The sequence below is a fragment of the Silene latifolia genome, chromosome X (assembly GCF_048544455.1).
Source record: "Silene latifolia isolate original U9 population chromosome X, ASM4854445v1, whole genome shotgun sequence".
Lineage (NCBI taxonomy): Eukaryota > Viridiplantae > Streptophyta > Magnoliopsida > Caryophyllales > Caryophyllaceae > Silene > Silene latifolia.
In genome coordinates this window covers 339,759,586-339,779,828 of record NC_133537.1, presented here as the reverse complement: position 1 = coordinate 339,779,828, position 20,243 = coordinate 339,759,586, and the positions used below count along the sequence as shown (strand labels likewise).

Here is a 20,243-nt window from a genome sequence, read left to right as displayed (position 1 = left end):
CGCCTTCCTGTTGTAAGGATGGGCTTTTCCCCCTCTCTGACTTCTTTGCCACTTTGAGGGATTGCATGTTGCATCCTCTGGCAGATATCTGGACGTTGACCACCTCGTCCTTCTCGTCCTTGGAGACGAGCTTGTGCGCTTCCCCTCGGTCCGAGACATACATTAGTGTCAGGGCCCGGATGGACATCACTGCGTCGGCCTCACTTAGAGTAACTCGGCCTATGAGGACGTTGTAGGCGGACGAGCCGTCGATGACTACGAACTCAGCTTCTCCCTGAACATGATGTTCGTGTAGGCGCCTGTGTCAATCAGACACCTCTTCACCAGGTGGTTGGATATGTCCAAGTTGACTACAAGTGGGTCGCTGTGAGGGGCGATGACTCCCTCGTAGTCCTTCCTTCCAATAGTCATATCGGGGATGTTGGAAGCAAGGATCGCTGTGTTGGGCACAAAGTTGATGGCCTGATACAGCTCGTTCAGGTGCCGTTTGTGCCCATGAGCGGACCCACCGTTCTCGTTGCCCCCGATGACAACATGGATCACTCCTATCCGTTCAAAGACGGATTTTTTATCTGAACCGCTGGCATCAGTTTTTTGGCCTTTGGCAACATACTTGCCGAGGCTCCCCTTCCCGATCGGCTCTTCAATGGCATTCTTCGATGCGGCGGTTGTCGATAAGGTGACCGGTGTGGCCGTGGTACTCACAGTACTGGCTCGTGTCACCGTCCCTCTTTGGCTTGGGGGGCCTTTCCCATTTCTGGCCCTCGTTTTTGCTCAGGGCGAAGACCTCGGCGGCCGATACAACCAGGGGGGTGCGATCTTTGTACCGATGCTGGTAGTACGTTCCTGAACTCCCCCCGGCACCAGCCGAGTTCTGTTTCTTGGCGGACCTGTCAGACCGTGACCTATTATTGTCGCGGCGTCTCTCACCGGACCGTGACCGATTATTGTCACGGTGTCCTTCATCCGGGTTGTCTTCCCGGCGGCTCTTATTTTCTGAGGGCTCGGCCTCACTGGGGCCTACCCAGGTCTTGTGATAGTCCTCTACCTTGATGGCTCGGTCGGCCATCTTCCTGGCGGCATCCATACCCAGGCCTCCGTACTTGATGAGCTCGTTCTTTAAGTCTCCCCTTGGGAGGCCTTTCATCAGTGCGAAAGCTGCCAATTCGGGATTAATCTCCCGAATCTGTTGAACCTTGGCGTCGAACCTCTTCACATAGCTTCGTAGAGACTCGCCCCCTCCTGTCTGATAGTCAGGAGATCCGATGTCTCCACGGCCCTTCTCTTGTTGCAAGAGTACTGGGCTAGAAAGGCGTCCCTTAGGTCGGCGTAACAGTATACCGAGCCGTCGGGTAGCCCCTTGTACCAGTTTTGAGCCATCCCATGCAAGGTCGTTGGGAAGACTCGGCACCAAACTTCATCGGGTTGCTCCCACACCGACATGTACGACTCAAAGGCCTCGGCATGGTCGGTGGGGTCGCTATCCCCTTTGTATGTGAACGCCGGCAACTTCAGCTTAGTTGGCACGGCGGTTTCAAGGACATAGGCACTGAGGGGCTGTCTGACCACATGTCGAATGACACGCGGCGATCGACTCCTCGCATTCCTAGTCCGGCTCCTCTCCTCGTAGCGGGAAGGACTCCTTCTCCGACTCGGGTTTCTTCTCCGACTCTGCTGAGTCGGACTTCTCTGGCTCCTCTGAGGCAGGCCTCGTTGGTGCTGCGGCGACGCTGTCCTCCCGTGAGTACGGGGAGGGCTCAGGTCCACCACTAGCACTTTGGGCTCCTCCGGCGTCTTGGCAGGGTCAGCTTCTCCTAGTGCTTCGTTCAAGTTTCTTGGAGTCACATTTTGGGCCCTGGTCTCCTGGACGGTTTCCGCCGCTCTTGTCGGCGTGATAGTGTGAGCCGGCGTACTCCCAATTAGGTCCAGGAGCATCTTCAGTTTTGCTACATCCACCACATGTCCCATGATGGTGACCTGGTCGGCAGGCAGCGGTGTGTCTGGTATTATTGGCATCCCGAATTCCGGTTGGATTATTCCGCCGGTGGAGGGCTGCACAACTCCAGAATGGTGGAAGGTATCATCTTGGTGTAGTTCGGTTTCGTCAGTTACGAACACCTCTTGTTGTTTCGACATCTTCTTAGCTTTTGGGGTGGGTTTTTTGTGTTTACTTTTTTTTTTGTTTGGGAATGAATGTGACTAGCTTCTAGTATCGTTTTCCCACAGACGGCGCCAATTGTTCCGGGTGTAATTCCAGAGCAGGTATTGTTACCACCCGTGGCTTGTAGAATGATGTCCTTGCTTGAATCCTCCTTGCGGTCTCCTGAAAAGATGAACAAACTGAGGGCTCGGCTTTGGCCGAGCGTACTCACTCCGACGCTCAAGTCAGTAAACTTAGAGAGGTAAGTTGTTGTTACTTGGCTAAATGTATATTGTGGAGAGATAAGGAAGATATTACCAGATGAATAGTGATTCTTAGGTTAAATTTTGGATCCTTTCCTCAATGAAGGTTGTGGAGTATTTATAGACTTTCACCTTTTGTCACGTAGTGGCCAAGTGGCCAAGTGGCTAGCAGGTGGAAATACCGTTATACCCTCGGCCGATGGGCCCATGGCAGGCCGGCCGAGGGGTCTTGGATATGAGTACGCGGATATGTGCCCCGGCTGGCTAGTTGCCAGGCCGAGACCCAGGTGACAGCCGATGGGTTGCATCGGCTAGACTGTCTGAGTCGTTGACTTTGCTGTGGATATCTTTGACCTTGCTCAATATGTTGACTTGGTCAGCGGTGCAGAATATGCCCCATCAGGTATAATATCTGGAAAAAATATCCCACTTCCAACCTGATTGTTCACTCCACATCTCGGCTACCGTTGCTCCGAGTATATCGTCAGGAATTGTAGAAATAGCCACATCCGATAGACAAGTCCCATCGACCCAGGGATGGTCCCAGAAAAGGGTTCGTCTTCCGTTACCCACCGCCGTGGCTGAACCCATCACAATGTTTTTCGATTGTGAGGTAATACCGGCCCATACATTGGACATGTTTCGCTTAGGCTGGAAAATATCCAGATCACAACGACCATGGCAATACTTTGAGCGAATGACCCGTGACCACAAGTTGTCGGGTTCAGAAAGGACTCTCCAACCAAGTTTGGTTAGAAATGCGGCGTTAGCTTGACGGGCCGAAGTGATGCCTAGGCCTCCGTGAGATTTTGGGCGTTGGATAGTCTCCCACGCAATTAAGTGAATCGTTTTTTTATCTTCGTTACCGCCCCATAAAAATCTCCTAGATTTTTTATCAATAGAGTCACATACACTTCTCGGGATCTTTGCGGACTGCATACTATAATTAGCGATCGTACTCAAAGTGGATTGAACTAAAGTGGCCCTTCCCGCAAGAGACAGCCGTTTTGTCGCCCAACCAGTAAGACGCTTATTGATTTTTTCCTCAAGATGGGCGAAAGTGTGTCTAGTTACTCTACCATTAATGGTGGGCATACCAAGGTAGGTCCCAAGGTCATTTGTTTCTTCCATATGCAGAGCTTGACATATATCCACTCGGATTGCGATGTCTGTATTTTGCGAAAAGAAGACACGAGATTTGGAGTGACTTATTTTTTCGCCAGAAGCTAAACAAAAAGCATCAAGAATATGTTTGATAAATAGGGCTTGAGCAACAGATGCTTCACCAAATAGGACCATATCGTCTGCAAAGAACAGGTTTGTAATACCCGGACCATTGCGGCAAACCGAGAAAGGTTTCCAGTTGTTGTTACGGACTTCTTGATCAATTAATTGTTGTAATTTTTCAAGGCACATACCGAATAAATAAGATGAAAGTGGATCACCTTGACGGACTCCTCGAGATGGTCTAAATTGAGTAGTTGGTTCACCGTTCCATAGGACTTGCATTCTCGGGGTACGAACGCATTCCATAATGACGTCGATGAGCAGCCCGGGGAAGCACATGTGTTCAAAGTGGCTTGAATGAAATCCCACTTGAGACGATCATAAGCTTTTTCAAGATCTATTTTAATAGCCATGAAGCCCTTACGTCCTTTTTTTGTGCGCATGGAATGGAGTGCCTCTTGAAAGACTACAATGTTGTCAGTGATCTGCCGCCCTGGGACAAACCCACTTTGGGTCTCGGAAATACGGAAAGGGAGCACCTTTTTTACCCGGTTATCAATTGTCTTACTGATGATTTTGTATGCCACATTACAGAGACTTATAGGTCTAAATTGGGACACGGTTTCCGGAGAGTCTACCTTCGGGATTAGAACAATGTTCGTGTCATTTAATCCTTCGGGAAAGCCCTTGCCCTCGAGTGCCTTGAGGACCATCGAACATAAAGAGTCCGCCACGAGAGCCCAGTGTTTTTGGTAAAATAATGCTTGGAATCCATCTGGTCCGGGAGCTTTCAAAGGACCCATGTTATTTATAACTCGTTCAATTTCCGCTATAGTGAATGGTTTTGATAGCCATTCCCAATCCACTGAGTTAAATTCTTGGAAGAGATCGTACGGAATACAATCCATATCATCAGGCGGAGTGTCATCAGTGTATAGATTTTTGAAGTAATTCACAACCAAGTCTTTAACTGCTTCACTGTCTTCGACCCAAGACCCGTTGTCGTCTTTTAGAGAATTAATCTTATTATGCCATCGTCTTATTAAGGTGCTAACATGGAAAAAAGATGTATTTCGATCCCCATCTTTTATAAAATCCACTCGGGATTTTTGGTACCAAAGGATTTCTTCCCTTTCTAACACATCATCCAATTCTTTACGTAATTTGGCTTCAAGTATAATTAAATTGCGTTTCCGCCCCAGAGCGAGCTCCCGTTGACAGCCACTAATACGTGCCATTAACTTCTTTTTCATCTTGAAAATATTACCAAAAACTTCTTCATTCCAATCTTGTAGTTTTGTAGAGAGGATATTGAGGCGGGTTGGAAAGAGTCCATTAGCCGGCCAGTTGCTTTCGACAAAATCAGTGAAGTTTTCGTGAGTCATCCAACAGGCCTGAAATTTAAACCGGTTTCCTAATGGCATGAACAGGTGCGAAGCCATTCGGGGATACGAGTATAGGGCAGTGGTCAGATTGGAAGGCGGGCAGATGTTTAACCAATGAGTCTTCATAAATCGTGCCCCATTCTGCATTACACAGGGCTCTATCTAGTCTAGCGCTCTGACGGGTCGCCACGGAATTGCCTCGAGCCCAAGTGTGTGACGCCCCTGTAAAGGCTAATTCAATTAATTCACAATTTTCTATCCAATCGTTGAAAGCATCACACCGTCTCGCCATATTACTATCGCCACCATGACGTTCATTTAAAGATCGGGTTTCGTTGAAGTCTCCCGCTAATAACCATGGGTGGTTATTATTTCTTGCAAAAATTTCCAATTCCCTCCATAAATCCCGACGATTAGACGGGTCCGGACTTGCGTAAACGGCTGTGAAGAACCAAGGTAGGGTGCCTTGTCTCGACATTTCGACAGTAATGAATTGCTGGTGTTCAATAATTGGCTTGATCGAAATGACATTCGATCTCCAGTATAACCAAATACCACCGCTGAAACCGATAGCATCAACACGGGACTGACCGTCAAAGCCAAGAATCCTCCCTAATTTAACTGCATGATCACCTCCCATATGTGTTTCAACAAGGGCCAGGACAGTCGGTTTATATATACGTACTACTTCCTTAATAGCGTTAATTTTTTTCTTACTACCAGTGCCTTGGACGTTCCAGACCATGTAAGTGATCTGAGGCAGGTTGAGAGACAAATTCGGTATGCGAGAAGACATATGATCAAGTAAAATATTAAGAGATGATAGATAGGCTCGACTTACAAGCTGAAGAATTTGGTTAATGTTCCATGGAATCGACACCCACATTGCTAACTTCGATGGGTTGTTCTTCTGTAATTCGATTTTGACATCCATTATCGGACATTCCGGTACCATCACCGCCATATAAGGTGCGGGCATCTCCGGCCATAGTGGTATCGACACTGATTGAGATGGTGGAATCATCTCTATTTTCGGGAGCTGCGATAGACACCGTGGTTGAGGGAATGGGTGTTCGAGGTAAGAGTAAAACGGATGGGGATTCATCTTTGTTCGAATTGTTTGATAGAGTATTTGTTATGGATTGTGTGTTGGATGCTACGGATGAATGAATGGGGTTATTAAGGGTTTTAATTGAATGATTTGGTAAATTGGTAATATCAGTAAGAATATTGGAATTATTATTAGGAATATTTTTGCTTATATTAAAAGTGCTTGAGGAGGAAGATTTTCTAGCATTTAGCGCAGGATTTTTAGGTAGATAGCTGGGACGATATTGTGTAATAATTTTATTAGCTTGTTTTTGGAATGTAGATATTTTTTGACTGATTTTATGGCTTGACGGAATATCATGTGAATTAAAGGATGGCGTAATTGTAGGAATTATAGCAGGTGAATTTGGAAGGTGAATATTTTCGATATTATTCGGCTGACTTTCCAAAACTCCAAATCTTGACCCGGAGTTTTTTTGATTCTTTCCATAATTGAAGACTGATTTCGACGTGGTGGCCGAAACTTGTGCATTCTGTTGCTTCTCCGGCATGCTTGGTGATTTTTTCCGTTGTGGTTTAGTCACCATCATCCAGTTTCCGAAGTTGTCTTTCTCCTCTGGTCGGAGGCCAGCCTCTAAAGAATTCGGTGGGGTGGTGTCGGCGTTGTCAGATGAACACATTCCACCTTGATAATCTCCATCGACAGAAACGTTGGATTGGCTATTTGGATTGTTGGACGGACATGATTCTGAGCTATGGCCTAGTTTACCACAATGAAAACAAATCATTTTGAGACCTTCATATTGAATGGGATAAACTTTTCCGTTAAGGCGAAATTTGGATAGCAATGGTCTTGAGATGTCGACCTCCACGCTCATTCGGGTAAATTGCCCACGCTCTGCGCACGCTGTATTCTTGTCTATCCGGATGACCTTACCGACTTTCGATCCTACTTTTTTCAGAAAAGCCTCATTGAAATATTCCACCGGTAAATTCGGAATGCGAACCCAGGCAGTAAGAAACTTAATGCTATCCTCGGAGGGGACGAAGTTTGGGATCCACTTTCTAATTGTGAGGTAATGGTCGTCGATCATCCAAGGTCCTTGTGTGAGGACAAATTCATAATCCTCTCTGGAAGTGAAACGAGCAACATAATAAGAACCTGTTAGATATGTGAGCGACAGTTTTCCCTTAATCGACCATTTGGCCTGCAGTTTTCTCATTAGCGAAAGGTACCCTATTTTCTTATCAAACATTTTTATGATAAGGGAGCATCGCCATGGTTTACGAATTAAGGCTTTTTCTTCCTTGGTGAGGCAGATGCGGGGACAGAGTATATCTTCTTCTTCTTCTGTTGGGTGCTCTGCGTCCTCGTCCTCTGAATCAATGTCTAAATCATCAAGGGACGGGTCAACCAGAAAGGAGTTGCCTGAACCAAACCCTTGTACTTTATCCTTGTAAGAGGGGACGGGTTTTGCAGTGTTCACCATAGTCAGGCTAGCAGAAGAAGGTGCCATGGCTGGAGATGCATTAGACTCTGTTGGACCATCTAGAAATTCCGATAAATGCATAGTTTTGCGTTTCGAATTTTTTTGGGTCGAACTAATGGAGGAATCCATGTCACCGGAGGAAGGAGAGGCATGGATATTATTCACGACTAGGGATGAATTGATCTCCGGCGGGAGACCAGAGGTGGGAACTGACATTCAAACTTGAATTTCTAAGGATTTTCTCTCTCTAATTTCTAATTTCTAAGGATTTTCTCTCTCTCAATACAATATAGCTAATTAATATGAAGGGAATGTTAACAAAACATAATAATAACTAATAAGCTTGATATGGACATATAACGATTTTTCTAACGTGTATCCAAAGGACACACAATAATAAGCTTAATATGAAAACAATTACTTCGTACAAGATTACAATATATCATATGAACTTATGAAGTAACAATATTTTATAAAAAGCAATAATGGTAATTCCTAAGTCGCGTGTTTACTTCGATACGTTATTTCCTTTTCAGTTTACGGAGTTAGGGAGTACCATAATAATAGACCCTTTGGTGATAAAATAATGGACTCTTTTTAGAGTTTTACTGATTGTTATGATTATTTGTGTTTTTGTAATCTGTCGGTACGGGATGATCCTAATCAACACCAAAAAAAACATTATTTTAGTAATTATTTGATACGTTATTTCCTTTTTAGTTTTCATGTAATTTCTACGTCCCAATTATTGTATACCTTACTTAAAACGATCTTGATCAAGAATAAAAAGGGTTGAACTTGGTATGATTCTTACTAAACTTGATCATTTCTACCAATTTAAAGAACTTATTAGTATATCGTTTATGTAAACTTAGATAACTTACACAATCTGTAATACAAATTCTATGTACTTTGGTGTCCTAAGTCGGGATTATGAAGAGAATAGTGTTGGAAGGTTAAACGTGTGATCTTATTATTGAGTAAAACTAAAATTTATAAAAAGAATTGCTTAAACTAATGCTAAGTATATAAACAAGGTAAGGATTATACAAATATTATTACATAATCATCTAATTACCAAATATGCTATAGATCGGCATTCTTGCTTACTAGTTTCGGCGTGGATGAAGAATGTGTTGTTTTTTTTTTGGTAAGATTTCATAAGGGAATGTCTCAAAATGTGATAAAAGTCTAGATTGTTTCACGCCAAATGTTAGTTCTTCGCCCCACAAAATATTAGAGTAGATGAATTTTTTTAACAAACGGATTAGACTTACCACGATTATATACTGCCAACGATAAAAAAAAAAAAAAAAAAAAAAAAAAAAAAAAAAAAGGTGACCATTTTGGGATAAATAGACAAAGAAATAGGAGTAGTCACTATTTTTATTAAGGAGTATAAAATACTCTATTTCCTTACTCATACGGTCTCACACAATAACTACTAAGAGACCATGGCTCATTAGAGAAATTTTCTGAAATTTTAAACAACCTTAGGAGATAGATAGAGCGTTGTTTGATAAACAGTATATTGACCAATTTTTAACATATTCAAGGGTTTTAGCGTGTTTGACCAATCAATATGCTAATTTTAGTGTTTGGTAAACACCATATTGAAATAACATGGTCAATATGTTGTTTTACAATAGTTGTAAAATAGGAAATTTTTCTCCATTTTACAAAGAAAACTTACAATCTACTAATCGTAATCTGCCAATTACCAAACACTCAAATTAATTCTGCTAATTATAATATGCTACTCAAATCTTCTTATAAAATTTGACATTTATAATCTGCTTTTGCAATCTGCTTATGCTGAAATTAATCCGCGATTTATCAAACAGAGCCAAAAATATATTAGGCAACCGCCTTTATCAAAATTTCATTACCAACAGTCGACAATGTCTTCGTCACTATAAAAAAACACGGCTCAATAACTCGGTTTATTTTGACCGAATAAAAACAAGTTGCAATTTAAAATTATGCGACCGAATTGAGACCGTTTCAAAGATTGCGACAATTTCGTGAATTGCGACCATTTTGACCGTTGCAATTGGCCTAATTTAAGAAGGATTGTACTATTTAAAGGGCATGTACGTCAATTTAATCAGTAATTAAATTTAAATAAAAGATTTGAAAGGAATCAACTTCTCATTAGAAAAAGATTCAATCAAAAGCAAATGTCATAAAATTGTCATTCTTATTTATTTAGGAGCATTATAATATGAAATACAGAGTATATTTCATAGAACTTTATAAGATTCTAAGAAATAAAGAATTGAAAAAGTTCTTAAACACGGGCATCATTAAGAAAGAGGACCATTAGGGCCTCCATAGAAAATAAGGCGGCCTAAGTTCGGGTCTTTTTGATGACCACCATCGAGCACTGAATATAAATCCGGACAATCAGCAAATTTTTCAGTATCTGGAGGATTGACGTTAGTATTAGTCTCATCGACAACAGTAGCACGGAAAAAACATGATGAAACGGTAGTATCATATGCGGCCTTAAATCCATTTCCCATTGGAGTTGGAGGTTCTACTGCATTTGGATTATGGATCTCTCCTCCGAATTCAACTTGATTAGCTACATCTTGTAGCGATGAGAATAAGCTTTTAGGCCAATATCCAATTGCCTTCTTGCTGCTCGTAATTGATAGCCACCAGTTTCCGTCATCTTGATGCTACATACAACCAATAAGTTTCATCTTATACAATTAGACCATTATAAAACGGCATCATATTAATATATTTTCGCAACATGTCAGCGTCTAAGTTCGTACCTTGTCAATGGATAAGGCCCAAAGAATTTGTCTATCAAAAGTAGAATATGAATTCGGAGATAAGCCCAATGGGATATCAGTCGCTACTTGTACGAAACCAGGGCAATCCAAATTAATGCACCCTCTTCCATTTCCCTATGTAAACCAAAGGTTAAAAGAAATTGAATGACTAATAGAGTTTCTGAGGTAACACAATAAAATCTGTATTAAAGAGAGAAATATTTGCGAAAGTGACAAAATACTTACACTAAAACTCGCATAAAGATGAGCATTATTATCGTTGAACTTACTTGGATTAACCTACATTTGAAAAAAAAAAAAAATCAGATATGGATGCATTATTGTACGCAAGATTACAACATGGAAAATGAAATCACGTTATTAGGTAAAACTGAAATTCAGTACCACTTAAAGAGTATGCCACAATAAGTCACTAGGATGTGTAGTTCATTGATTTAAAATTATTGTAAAAATATTTGAAAGAAACGATAACTATTTAATCCATCTACTCTCTGACTAAAACTAGTTTATTAGAGAGTAGATACCGATTTTCAGTACCTCCGAATGGCGCCAATCGTATTCCTCAATATGAAGAAATAAAGTTCAAATAAACGACGATAATATAACATTTACTTTTATGTTGTGACAAAAACCAATAAAATAAAGGGAAATGATATATATGGTCTACATATGACGAGAATTAATAACCATACCATCCATCCAGCTTCAATGCTATCGCCACCATTAAGAAGTTTGATACGCGAAGAGGACCATTGGTTACTTGGAACGTTTGGTTTATATATGGTAATAGCCCCCGCAACTCCAAAGAATTTCTTATTCGCATTAAAAACTGTTTGAACTTTGGCACTCTGTGAGAAACAAAATCAAAAACTTCTAAATTCATTTTCTTAATTTTGGTGTGCAAAAAAAAACGGAATCAACACTCAGTCAGATTAGAAGGGAGTATTCCGTATTAAATGAGTTATAAAGAGAAAATAGGGAATGTATCGAATTTTGGATACTAGGATTACTATTTTTAAGGGGTATTTGGTTGGCTCTCTTGGAATGGATTGGAATAAGATTTACTTCATTCCAATGTTTGTTTTGAGTCTTTTGGAATAGAGTTAGATACCCGATGGATTCTAACTCCATTCCAACCCTATAGAATCTCATACTCAACTTTAGAACCCCATACCATTATGGATTCATATTCCAATTCATTCAATTACAGACTATTCAAACAAACGCCCTTAATTTACTAGTGTCAAACAGTCCAACATTAACGAAGGCATGCATTTAAATTTTATGGGATATTCTCTCGTGTACCCCTGAACTTTTTCGTTTTCTATGGTGTAACCCTCGTTTTTCGCAAAAAAACTTTGACCGACAATAATTCTCTGTTACGAGTTCAGAAAACGGTAATTTTTTTTTTCAAACCAATTATCTCGTCAAGGCCTTCAATTTGAAAAAAAAATTCACCGTTTTTTAAACTCGTAGCCGGTAGTTATGGTTAGTCAAACATTTTTTAACGAATAAACTTTGACCGACCATAATTCCCGACTACGAGTTGAGACGTCGGTGAATTTTTTTTTCAAACGGAAGACCTCTTAAAGACGACCAATTTGGAAAAAAAGTTTATCGTATTCTGAACTTGTAGCCAAGAGTTATTGACGGTCAAAGTTTTTTTTCATGAAAAGAGGGGTATATCATAAAAAATGAAAAAGTTGAGGGGTACACGAGAGAATATCCCAAATTTTATTGTTGCGTACTATTACAAAATCACAAGGAAACTTACGCAGTGTTGTTTAGCTTGATAACGAGATCCCGCGTGTGGCTCGAGACCTTTCGGATATACAACATGTTGATTAGATAGTTCTAAAATTGGAACCGTTCCAATAGGACATCCACGACTTCCAAGTCCAAGCCCACTTACACTTTTTTGATCTTGAAGTATTGCCAAGTTCGACACAACCTATGCATATAATTTGTAGCGTGTCAGAAAAATATCGACAATATAATACAAAAATATCCGTTGGTCTCATAAACAACATTTTTTATATAAAATCGTCTTACATAAGTAAGACTCTCAAATCAATGGATTATTTACTTAAAATCATTCACTAAAAAAACCTTTTACCAATCCGGACATTAAGAAATTTCGTTATATGGTTTTACGATGTGATATTGTAAGCGTTTCTTATTACTTGCAGATTTTACAATAAATAAACGATTAATGCATTACATAAGTTTTTCCGTTTTATAAAAACCTTCCCCATTTGACAATTGCAGTAACAAGAAAACGTTAAAAAAATGAATTGAAGATACCAGAATACCATGTGGGCCTTTCATAAGTAATTCAAAGTACAATTAATTTTGATAAGAAAAAAAATTAAAAGTAATGAAGAGATATCAAGAAAAATCAGTAAATCTTGTTTGTGAAAGATATATCCGTCAAAAATCTATAATATTTACGAAGTAACAAATGACTTAACTTTATCTATCTAGGTGGGTGATATTTGACCGTCCCAAATTTATCACACACAAGAATTTGTGTTTTTTATGTATTATTCCGGAGATAAAGTAATACGAGTACTCCATACCTAAGATTAAGTACTCCTTAGGAATACATCTATACCTCTTTACATCTATATCTACGGAGTACATACGGAGTACTCCAAACAATTATGGACTATACATTTATAAGATTTTGATAACGTTAAATAGAGTCCGGATTTTTTGTCCCATTTTCTGAAAATATTAAGGTAATGAAATACAAGATAATTAAGACACGAATGTGGCAACATTTTTACATGCACACAATATAGTTACAAAATAAGGTAATCCACCAAGTCAATCATGACAATGACAATCAATATAAATAGGGATAACTTGCCTGGAGGCCTGGCGAGGAATTGCGAAAAGCGGGTTGTTTATAAAAATCCACACACTTGAATGTCTGTCCATTCTCTAACTGTACATATAAAATAATCCAACGTAGATAAAAGTTAAAAAATAATTGAGACGTAAGGAGTATTTGCTAATAAAAAAATAAAATAATTCAAAATCACCTTAATCGGGGTAATAAGAGACGATGCGACAAAATTTACGTAGAAAATCAAAGAAGACAAAATAACAAAGGATGTAATTATATTTGTCATATTGTTTACTCGAACGGTGAAACTCTAATTTTTCTTTTTGACTATCAAAACTTATCACTATCCTAACCTTTTATAGTGGTACATTTAACATTTCTATACAATTATACAAGGAAATATCATAAATGCTCCTTGACCACTAAAAGCAATACCATGAATGGATGGATATGCAAAAAATATAATACACCGAATATGATAAAGTACATTGAATATATCCTTTCATTTTATCTTTACGGTAATGAAATACCATAAATGCTAAATTGACCACTAAACATACCTACAAAGTGTCAGTTCTATATAAGACAAGTTATTCAATCGGGGTATAATAGTCACTTCACTATAGAAAGAAGATGATTAGTCATTAGTTTGAAATATGAAAATGACAAAAAGAAACGATAAAATGGAAATAGAGGGAATACTATCTACTCAGAGGCGGATCTTCCTTGACCTGCGCAGGGGCCAGGCCCCCCCTAACCTTTGGGCCAAATACATTACACAAATTAGTTTGGCCCCTGTCGATATTAGGAAGTACTACAATGCATGGTAGCCCACGTGTTTGTTAAGAAAGGTCCACTTATGTAAATCATAATTCTCTCTTGATGATATTGCTGGGCTGTTTGGCCCACTGTATCACTTAGTTGGAAATTTTTGCTGGATAGCCTTGATTCTTAATTAAAATAACCAAAGTCTTTAACATATTTTTAATTAAATCAACAAGATAACGGTTTAGTAAGGAATAAGCATAAAGATTCACATCTGTTTTTTTTAAATATGAAATCTAAATAGTAATTTTTTTTCTCTAATATTCCCATGTCACGGTCATTTCTTTATCTATTTCATATTAGGGTGTGTTATTCAATTGTTTACCTTACTATTTTGTCCTGATTTTTTGTTAACCTATTTCATATTAGGGTGTCTAAGTCACTTGTTTACCATACTATTTTGTCTCGGTCATTTGTTTTCCTATTTCATATTAGGGTGTCTCAGTCAATTATTTGATTTTCTATTTTGGGAATGCTTTTGATGAACAATTTAATCATCAACACTTGTCGCCAAATAAATGGTTATCTCCTCCTTCCTAATTTTTGTGCCAAAACAAAGGTAAACGAATGATCCGGAGAAAGGAATTACATTTACGTTAAATTGAAAATGTCTAAAATAACAACAAAAACACCATATAATAGACATCGACTTTTTTTAAATACTTTGAATTTAATTTGACTACATTTTATTTCAATAATACCCCATCGTGCAAATATGAATTACTTACCAATTTTTTTTTGAGAAGCTATATTATGAAAGCTAAAAATTATAACAAAAAGACTACAATAGTAGTCGATTTTATCAAGCTCGGCCCCCGTAAGAAATTTTTTCAAGATCCGCCACTGTATCTACTAATATGAATAAAAATATTTTAAAAAAACAACAATAATATGAAAATGACAAAAAGAGACAATTATTTCCTTTTCAGATTGTTATAATTATTTTTGTCTCTTTTTCTAATTATTGAGTGTGGATAATCAATCAAATTTCCTATTAAAAAACATTCCTAAATAGATAAACGATTGACCGAGTCACAAAAAAAAACGAAAAAGGTAAATAAATAACCGTAATTGTAATAGGGAGTAATTTTCAATTTTTGGATATCTTACCACGACACTGTTTTATCTTTATTTCAATAAATGTGCTTTGTTATGTCCATTGTGGCTACGTTAGACTACAAATACGTACTTCAATGACCTTATAAAATAAGTACAAGTAGACTGAAATGTATATATAACTCCTACGATTTGAGGATGACATTTCAAATGATTAGTATTGGACCCTTGTTGACGTTTAATAATTAATGAGCCAAAGAGTAATGTAAGGTGGATAGTGTCACTTGCATATTGTGAGAGGAGTAGGTCTCCTGAGAGACGGTCTCTTAATAATCTTTATTGAGAGACCATTGTACAATTTTAAGAAAAAGTGGTACAAAAAGTAATAAAATAGGTACAAATCATGATTAATGATAAAATAAGTACATTTTTTATGTTAATAGGTACGAAATTACTATGTTACGATCAACAACAAAAGAGGTACGGAAATACAAATAAAAGGGTACGAAAGATTGGTCTCTCAATAACTTAGTGAGAGACCGTCTCTCCCAAGTTTTATTGTTGTGAGAGGGGTATTATTTGTTTTCGGTTTGTGATGGTAGTGTCTGGCTTTAATGAGAATTTGTGAATGTAAATTATCAAATTGTCAATATAGGGAAAAAACAAATTATGTAAAAATTTTGCGCACTTGTTAATTATTCAACAAAGTATGAATTATTTTTTTATACGTAGCAAAGCGTTTCGCGGATAAGAGAAAGTTATATCCACTCAACACATTTATGTTGAACTGTTTGACTCGTAGTATAAACCTAGTTAAAACATACTCGAAATAAGATTAAGTTCATTGACCCAAAACTCTATTATATCCGTCTGAATTATTCAACCCATCTCAGTTCATACTATTGACTTGACCACATACTCCCTCAAATCCGACTAATAGTACAATCAAACCTAATAGTAACATTTTTTATGGTAAATATTTGAAAATTCTTTTCACACTTATCTTTTATCCTTACTCATTAGAGCAACTCCAATGCAAGCATAAATTGAAGTGGCTTCAATTTCCAAGTCAATGGCTTAGCATTGGAGCACAAAATTTATTTTAGCTTGGCTCAAGACTTGCATTTGACGATTTTTGTTATTGATGATGTTTTGTTAATACTCCATATTTACAAAACATTAATCATGAGCTCATTTTCCCTCATTGATTAAATTAGGTATCCGATGAGAAACACTAACGTTTTTCTATATCAAACGGGGAAACATAAAATTAAATGTCCGATTAAAGGGGTAATCAAGTAAATGCAATATTTAATATTTACACTATTTTAATTCTTTTATATACTTCCAATTTATGCATTTTATGATTAATTATTTATCTAATGAATTTTTTTTCACTATTTACCAATTTTACGTTATTGCAAGAATTTTGATATCATTGTTGAGAATATTTACATTTCTTTTCGAAACAAGGAGAACGACGAGGAATGTAAACTAGACTAGATTTAATGTAGTTGCAAATGAAAACAGAAAAAAAAAAGTGGGTGATAGTGCGTGGTGATGTCACTATGACTTCAATTGATAACTTTTTCAAAGTGGAAATTGTTCTTGTACATGTGACGTGATCAACCACTGTCCACCCGTGTTCATTTGTTCTTGCTTTTTTATATAAGTACGATACGATTCACTTGCCCTAAAGTGAGTCTTGAAAATGTAAGACCTAAGTTGAGACAAATGAATATTACTCTACGTTATTGTATCCATTTGATAAATATAAACAAGGTCTCAAGTTAACAAGGTCTCAACTTGAGACCTTGTCTCAAATTTAAGTTTTTGTTTAAATGGAGTTAAAATTCAAACTATTTAATAAAATGGTACCGGTTTCAAACTATTTAATAAAATGGTACCGGTTTCAGCGAATGCAAGCTACATTCGTCCTCGTTGTTCTCCTTGTTTCGACCACCGAATGACGAAATACCACCACCATTCTCTTCTTCTCACTTCCCTCGTAGTGTATACAACTAAGAAGTTAAATAAAACGATTATTTTTCCCCAAGTTGGACTAGACCGATCACCACATATTTGAAGTCTCGAAGACTAGACCAGAATGTTTACGGTCCAAAATTGACCAGCCAGTCTAAATTAATCCAATTTACTGATCGGTCCAAAGTTTTTGTCTCAACACGCTTCCGTGCACAACATAGTATAACCATCTCAAAAGAATAGATTAAAATATAGCATGTACCCTATGCGCCTAAATGCAATGCAATAATTCTTGTTATTGCCTATAAATATATTTGCATGTCTACATGCATATTTACGGCAGTACGGCATCACGCACTACGGCACTACTCCAATGCATATATATTACCTTGTGCATTAATCTGCACAAATTAAAACATTATTCTTGCATTCATTTAATTTGCAAATTTTCTCAAATTATTAAAACCAGTCCAACCTCCATTACTTCTTCTTCTTATACAACAACTAATCATGTCTCTCCTTCTTCGTATTATTATTTTTTCACTCTTTGTTGTGCTTTCTGCGGCTACTACACCGCCTAGCGTCGCCAGCGGCGACGAGACTGAGCCAGCTTCTACAAACTGGCAAAAAACTTGGGTTGAGAAGTGGGCCGTTGTAATTGCGATGATAGCTGTATTTCTGGTGGCCGGAATAGTTGCAGCCATCTACTGGCGGTTTTTCTACACTGCTGGACGGGTTCAGCCGGAGCCGAAGCCGGAGGTCGAGCTTGCCAGGGTCTAAGCGGATCGACAGTCGATACCAGTTAACTAATGGTGTGTGTTTGTGTGTGTCTGTCTGTTTTTTTTTTTTAAATGATTTATGAGTGTATTTATTTAGCTTGGATGTGCATGGATGATGGATCCTGTTTTTTAAGAATGTTGTGTGTATGTATGATTGAATTTCAGAATAACAAATGAAATGATGCATACGGATAGGTGGAAAATATTATAAAAATAAATATATTTGTTTTATCAAATTAAAGACATGGAATCAAAACGTGAATTAAAGTATTTTATATATAGCCCTAGATTTGATTCTCAAATAAGTTCATCGACTTGTAGCAACAATTTGTTTTACATCTTTTTTAGATTAATTGTTCTTTGAAAATGAGTTTTTGGTAACGTCATCTTACGTAAAACATCGTAAAATAACGATCAGACGTACTTTTCTAACTCTATGAGATAAGATGATAAAGCTATTTGTCATATAAAAAAAATGCTAATTAATATCCTAAATTTGTTAACTTACGTAAAACATCTAAAAAATACTTGTGTGAGACGTTTTGCCTATGCATGTAGTAAAATGGTCCGTTTTAATAACTTTACGCAATAATTAAGTGAACATGGTGTGGTTGGGGTAGTCAGTAGTGGGTGCGGTGGTGGTCCGGTAACTTGCCGTTTTAGTTAGTTTTTATAAATCTCACACTATTGCTCCCTTCTCCCTATTAATTTATACCAAATTAAATTACTCATTCTAAATTTAGTTCTACAATCGAGTGAACCTCCTATATTGGATAAATTTTTGTTCAGGCTATTTGAGTTTGAGTTAATTGAGGTAAAATCGAATTTGGTTACGTTTGGGTGATTTTGGAGAGAGGCATTTCAAGTTCGAGTTAAAATACATAATTAGCTTTAATTTTCATATTTTTGGTTCAATCTTATCTTTAGTCATCATTTTAATATTTATTGTATAATATAGTTATTTCACAAATTCAATACGAGTATTATATAAATGAGATGTTTTGCTTATTGATTTAAAATTAAAATTAATTAATCAGTGGTTATTATTAATCAAACCAGTTGTTGTATCGAGCGCTTCCCCAAAGATATTACTCCATATTATTTACAAGTTATTGTCTTCCTCATGTATTTTCTTCTCCGATTTGAATTTAGCGATGACACAAGAAGCATGAAGTAGTACTAATGGATGACCCATAAATAGTCAGCCCACTGTTATTAAAATTGGGGTATCCGCTTTTAACTGAAAAACGGATCAAGTACATACATAGGTAAAACAAAACGTAAAACACCTGAAATCAACATACCTGACATAATACAACTTCTTCAAAGAAAAAAAAAAATGATTCAAGAACCTAAAACAATTTCAGAAGTCTTATGTTTTAGTTGTTTGCAACCAATAGAGCGCCAGACTCGAAGACAAATTCTTCTCAACTTCTTTCTGATCAGTCTCAGTTTGACAAATTGGAGTGTTTAACCTTCTGATGGGAACACGCTTGAGAGTCCTCCGGTTTTACAGTGATTTTAACGGGTTTTCCGAGCTTTAACGACTGAGCCGATGCAAGTGTTTCCTTGATAGAAGGCAGCAAACTGTCCTGCTTCCAATCCTTGATCATCTTCTGACAAATGGACTACTGCAACATTTCCATGTGTCTGTTTTCACAAGATTCTAGTGTCAAACTACAGCTATACAAGCTAGGTCTATGCCGAACCTGGAAATAAAGCGAGGAAAAGTATTCATGTGTAGGTTAAGAGTAAACCGAGCAAAACTGATACGGTTTAATTGACTCGGAATGAAATTACAACCCATACTTAACAACACATCCGGCCATCCGAGCAAAAAAAAGAAAAAAACACAAGATGTTCCAACGAGACCATAAGTTTGGAACTTTGTATATACCAAAATGGTCCGTCCGCTAGATCTTCTAAGACATTATTAACCTTAGCGAGATATTAGTCTTACCGATATGGGTAAGTCTCCTACGACGACATTAAAAGGAGGTCATTCGGAAACAGTCTCTTTGTGTTGCTAACACAAGGGTAAGACTGCGTATTAATGATATATTTCACCATATCAGTTTTAGACTTGATATAAAGTATCAAAGGCCCCATTTTGCTCATCACTTTACCTAGCCAACTAAACCCAGTGCAGTTTGAAAGCAAACAGATTTGTAGTCTTCTAGTCTACTTTTGATTAACTAACAATTCATTGTTCATGATACTTTCTCAAACCTCAAACCTCGCCCTCGCCCTAGCCCTAGCCCTCGCCCTCGAACCCCCCTGCCCCAGTTTCATGTCACACACATTCAGATTTCAAACTGTGTAAACTTTGACCATGAATAAATTGAAAATTATGAAACTGGGTAGGATAGAGTTATATAAAACCCTAGTAG

At 37.9% G+C, this 20,243-nt stretch overlaps 2 protein-coding genes across 2 annotated transcripts; both read right to left on the bottom strand.

The window, feature by feature from the left end:
• Window positions 1-5,031: 5,031 nt before the first annotated feature.
• On the bottom strand, window positions 5,032-5,760 carry LOC141621031 (uncharacterized). The gene has a single exon (XM_074437753.1). It carries the CDS (start codon window positions 5,758-5,760, stop codon window positions 5,032-5,034), a length of 729 nt encoding a protein of 242 aa, XP_074293854.1.
• A 4,101-nt stretch (window positions 5,761-9,861) lies between these two features.
• LOC141621030 (protein neprosin-like) lies at window positions 9,862-19,466 on the bottom strand. The gene is made up of 7 exons (XM_074437752.1): window positions 19,329-19,466; window positions 13,232-13,309; window positions 12,134-12,310; window positions 11,052-11,207; window positions 10,585-10,638; window positions 10,339-10,473; window positions 9,862-10,239 (listed from the first exon to the last, which is right to left on the bottom strand). Exons 1-7 carry the CDS (start codon window positions 19,464-19,466, stop codon window positions 9,862-9,864), a joined length of 1,116 nt encoding a protein of 371 aa, XP_074293853.1.
• Between the last annotated feature and the right edge of the window lie 777 nt (window positions 19,467-20,243).